We start from the raw sequence: 4,942 nt of genomic DNA, 5'->3' as shown, positions 1-4,942 counted from the left end.
CTCTGTTATGTGTTCTTCTTCCAGGGAGGGAGAGTTTTGAACTACAGCAACCCCGCCATTCTTTTCCTCTTTCTGCTCACCTTCACCACCGCCACCATCATGCAGTGCTTCCTGCTGAGCGTCTTCTTCAACCAGGCCAACCTTGCAGCTGCCTGTTGCGGCATTGTTTACTTCACGCTTTACCTCCCGCATGTCTTCTGCATCGCATGGCAGGATCGCATCACCAAGGATATGAAGATCCTGCTGGTGGGTGTCCGACTGTCTGCAACACTTGCAGGGATATTTGCATCCAGAATTTGGAAAGGACACATTTTATGCAAAACTATTTTTTGCTGTGTATCTATTACTAATCGTATGCTTTAGTCATATGCACCCATAAAAGGTTTGACTCATGCAGGTTTTTGGTCCGGACCAGTAGAGGGTCTGTGTACTAAGTAGAGCACAGGTGTGTGTATATCCTCTTTATAGGGAGGTCATGAAAATGGGCATACCATACCATCATGCATGTGGAAATATCCATCATGTGACTTGCATGCACAACCTGTTCTTATAATGTGTGAGTAGTACTGTCGTACTGTACCCTGTATACAGCACTCCAGAAGTTAGTACAACCCATTCTCACTCCCAACTCATCATTTATGGATGTACGGTTCGGGCCGCCTTTGCGTCACTTTTCATTTAGGGTGTCCTCAACTCATCGTTTTTTGACGACATGGCTGCTCTCATTAAATCAGAGGTCCGGTACCGCTCTGAGGGCAAATCTTGTTCCAGGCTTTTTCATTCACAACTCTTTTCCAATATATGAAAGACTTGGTGTCATAGAATTCCAGACCACACATAAACTATAATTATTATTTTAACCAATTTTAAAACCACTGGCAATTTAATGAATTAAAAGGGACACCATCCATAAACCATTATCAAATCTGAGTCCCTGATTGGTCAAAGTTTGACCAGGTTTAATTTTATATTTAGAACCCAAAAGCGGACTTAAAAACTTGCATATGTGAAACTTTATCGTGAAAACCTAAAGTACACATAGGCTTTTCACTTAAAGTGGCCGCTTGAACACACATTTCAGAGCCCGGATTAACATAGCATGAGTTTTTAACGTAGACTGTTTAATAGTAACTTTACATCTCTAAAAAGTCGAGTCATGTTTTGAACCTATGATAAGGTGGCCACTTTGAATATATAACCAAAAAACACGGCCAAAATGTCCTGAGAGCTCATTTGATTGCCTTGTTCATCCTTTATTTTTTATGTAAAAAAACAAACTCCACAGTAGTTGAACAGTAAAGAAGGCTGTGCAAAACACATATTTTTTTAATATATGCTTTTAAAATGTTTTTATAGTGTTTTTGCTGCATTTTTGTATAAAAATGTTTTAACAATGTAAAAAAAAAATCTAAGCAGTGTCCAAATCTGCTGAGTTTAGCAGTCTGTTTGCTACTCAGAGGGTCAGGGGTTCAAATCCTCCTGAGATGTAGACCTGTTAGCCACTTTGCATGCAAGCGTTGAAAAGTGTGTAAAATTATTGTGTTTTTACCTCTTCTTGCAGAGTCTGCTGTCACAAGTAGCTTTTGGCTTTGGCACAGAATATTTGTCACGCTATGAGGAGCAGGGTATGGGTTTGCAGTGGGATAACATCCAGACGAGTCCTCTGGAGGGAGACGAGTTCTCCTTCCTCACCTCCATCTGTATGATGGGCCTGGACACGGTCCTGTACTCTGTGCTGGCCTGGTACCTGGACAACGTTTTCCCCGGTTAGTATGCCACATGGAAAATAAGTGAAGAGCAAAACCCACATACTACAATAATGTGTTGAACTTCATTGCCGTCACAGGACAGTATGGGATTGGCCGTCCGTTTTACTTTCCTTTGCTACCCTGCTACTGGCTCAACAGTGTGGCTCCAGCTTCAGGTACACTTCTGATTTTTTCCTGTTTTTCAAAAAACTGAGAACCATTAGACGCTCTTTGCCATTTACAACAACATTAACGGAAACCATTTCTCCTAAAGGGAACGTGAAAATGAACAGAAAAAGCTTCGATAACCTTGTGGTCAAGGGGCAAGGGGAGCTGTCAAAACAAGGAGAGACAGAAAACGGCGATGCAGCCAAGGCTAAGGAAGACGTTCCCTCATGTGAACACCAGGATCAACGCGAGGAGAAAGAGGGTATCACAAGAAGCATTTACCACAAACAGTTACTCTCAATGCAGGAATGAGGACTGACTACAAATGAGAACTGGACCAATAGAAGATGTCTTTCTTCTGGTTTCAACAAAATGAAGTCAATTCGGTCGCCAATTTTTTAGCATATGGACGGCTTGGAACCAGAATTTGTCTGTAACTAGTGATCGGTTCGAGTCAGTCTGACACTTTTACTGAAAACTCTATGTGAACATGAATAGTATATGTGCACTTTGGGCTCCATGTTCAAAACTCTCAGGATCACGTGCTACTACAAAACTTTCTATGACACACGTCCATTATTCTGACAAATATAGTGAATAAACAATTACTCTATTTCTCAGTCATTTTGGCTTCTTGGAGCCAGCGTGTTCTTCCTGTTTTGAACACAAGGGTCCAGTTCTCATATAGTCAATGGGGTTACGACTGACAGTGTGGGAACTTAGTGTCCTCGCTAGTGTTTGCACCTGTCTGACGTTTGGTCAATAATTGATAGAAACCTGTGTCTCAGCTTGTTTTTAACCATCATGTGACCATCCTGGTTTTATAAACCTTTCCTGATCTTAAATATTTCTTCTGCCTGTGCAAAAACGTATGATTACACAACGGAGTGTACTTGATTTTCTGTTGACAGATCAGTCGTTCTTTGAAGCAGAGCCAGACAATCTGGTGAAGGGAGTCTGCATTGAGAACCTGGTCAAAATGTTCAGCAGCTGCATGCGCCCAGCCATCGATGGCCTCACCATCAGCTTCTACGAGGGCCACATCACTTCTCTTTTGGGCCACAATGGAGCTGGAAAGACCACCACCATGTGGGTCACACAAACTACTCTATCTGTTTGACCCATAATAACCCAGACTCATTAATTATATATATATGTATAAAACTCTTTTTCTACCAGGTCAATCTTGACGGGCATGTTCCCTCCCTCATGTGGGACAGCCACCATTTACGGCAAAGACATCCGCACAGACATGGACAGCATTCGTCTGTCTCTGGGCATGTGCCCTCAACACAACATCCTCTTTCAGCAGTATGTGACTCTATAAATCTGTGGGAAAAAGTGGCAATAGTGAGCTAACAGACTGTTGTACTCTATGACGGTCTTTCTCTGCATCTCTGTCTTCTCAGCATGACAGTGGCGGAGCATATCCTCTTCTTTTCACTGCTGAAAGGCTGTCCAATAGCGGAGGCAGAGGAGGAGGTGGAGAACATGCTTCAGGATTTGGGTCTTCCTCACAAACGAGGAGAACTGATCCAGAATCTGTCAGGTTTGCGTGGAATCGACTAGCTCAATCAAACTCACGGTGATTGGTATGTGCGTTGTTAAAATCTTGTGGCTCGGGTGCAGGGGGGATGCAGAGGAAGTTGTCGGTGGCGCTGGCCTTTGTGGGTGGGGCCAAGGTGGTGATTCTGGATGAGCCCACATCTGGGGTGGATCCGTACTCCAGACGCTCCATTTGGGACCTACTGCTCAAATATCGCACAGGTAACACTGCCAGCCCGGAGCATACATTTCATATGAAAGTGTATTTTCTCTCACACAATTACAGTCAGTAGATATGAAATTGATGAGTAAATATGTAAAGAAGACATCACTTTTACTGTCAATTCAAAGGCCGTACGGTGATCATGTCCACCCACCACATGGATGAGGCCGACCTTCTCAGCGACCGGGTCGCCATCCTCTCTCAGGGTCGCCTCTACTGCTGCGGCTCCCCCATCTTCCTCAAGAACTGCTTCGGCGCAGGCTTCTACCTCACTCTTGTGCGTCAGATGACGCTCGAACCACCAAAGGTGGGGATAAAACTTGGGATGTGTTTTTGCAGGACACGGGAAGATGAAACTTCTAGAAAATAGGCTAAGTTAGGAAAAAAGAAGTCATTGTTTTGTCTCTAAACTTATAGTAAATGGGATGTGTTAATTTGTAATGAAAACAATGGTTTTGTAGAACTTCAGATATTTTGTTGAGCCAAAAAGATGGACAGAAAAACAAATTTAAGAATAAAATATTTATAAAGATGTCTCTTTCTTTTGGTTAAACTTTTTGTTGTCCTTTTATACTGCAGCCCAGCTGTGATTGTACACAGGAGTGTTCCTGCAAATGCTCAAAGTGTTCCAAGTTTAAGGCAAACCAGGAAGAGACCAAAACCTCAGACAGACAGATGGACGGTATGTTTTTATCACTTCTGTTCTTTTTTATCACCAACTACATTGTAGTCCAGGGCATGTCCAAAGTGTGGCCCGTGTGCCAAATATGGCCTGCTTTAAAATTTCCAAAAACCTGAAGGCTTCTTTCATCAAATCAATAATCTGCAGCCCACAGAAATTTCTAAGAACTATGATTTCTTGATCGTGGTTGAATGAATTATGTTTTCATATTTATCATGAAGAGGCTCCACCAGACAAGACATGCTATCTATGACAAGCTAACTAAGAATATTTACGTTTATAAGTATTCATTATGTGTATTAATGGAGGGAGGGGTAATGATAAAGGAAGTGCTGGGTTTTCCTCTTTAATTTATTTAACTTTTGTCTATTTTTGTTTTTAACTGTAAATTGTTTTGAGAGTCACAAGTATGTGAACCGCTTCCTTATAAATAGAGTTTGATTGAATGAATAAACAATGTCATAAATTGATGTGGTTGTGGTCAAAAAATAAATGTTTGTTCAATGGAAAGAAAGAATGCAATAAAATATTCAATAAATAGTTAATTAAATTCAATGTCATTCAAATAAAATCAAA

The 4,942-nt window shown here is 41.6% G+C and overlaps 1 protein-coding gene across 1 annotated transcript in view; it reads left to right on the top strand.

Moving 5' to 3' along the window:
• Nucleotides 1-4,942, top strand: part of abca4a (ATP-binding cassette, sub-family A (ABC1), member 4a) — a 40,379-nt gene that overhangs the window by 20,370 nt on the left and 15,067 nt on the right. Inside the window, exons 15-24 of the mRNA XM_024280435.2 lie at nucleotides 25-246; nucleotides 1,562-1,766; nucleotides 1,847-1,924; nucleotides 2,023-2,178; nucleotides 2,828-3,005; nucleotides 3,096-3,227; nucleotides 3,326-3,465; nucleotides 3,546-3,683; nucleotides 3,813-3,991; nucleotides 4,264-4,366. Of these exons, the coding sequence (XP_024136203.2) occupies nucleotides 25-246; nucleotides 1,562-1,766; nucleotides 1,847-1,924; nucleotides 2,023-2,178; nucleotides 2,828-3,005; nucleotides 3,096-3,227; nucleotides 3,326-3,465; nucleotides 3,546-3,683; nucleotides 3,813-3,991; nucleotides 4,264-4,366 (1,531 nt within the window). The remainder of the gene's footprint in view (nucleotides 1-24; nucleotides 247-1,561; nucleotides 1,767-1,846; nucleotides 1,925-2,022; nucleotides 2,179-2,827; nucleotides 3,006-3,095; nucleotides 3,228-3,325; nucleotides 3,466-3,545; nucleotides 3,684-3,812; nucleotides 3,992-4,263; nucleotides 4,367-4,942) is intronic.

Source organism: Oryzias melastigma, linkage group LG20, assembly GCF_002922805.2.
Source record: "Oryzias melastigma strain HK-1 linkage group LG20, ASM292280v2, whole genome shotgun sequence".
NCBI lineage: Eukaryota > Metazoa > Chordata > Actinopteri > Beloniformes > Adrianichthyidae > Oryzias > Oryzias melastigma.
This window is presented reverse-complemented; position numbering and strand designations above follow the sequence as displayed.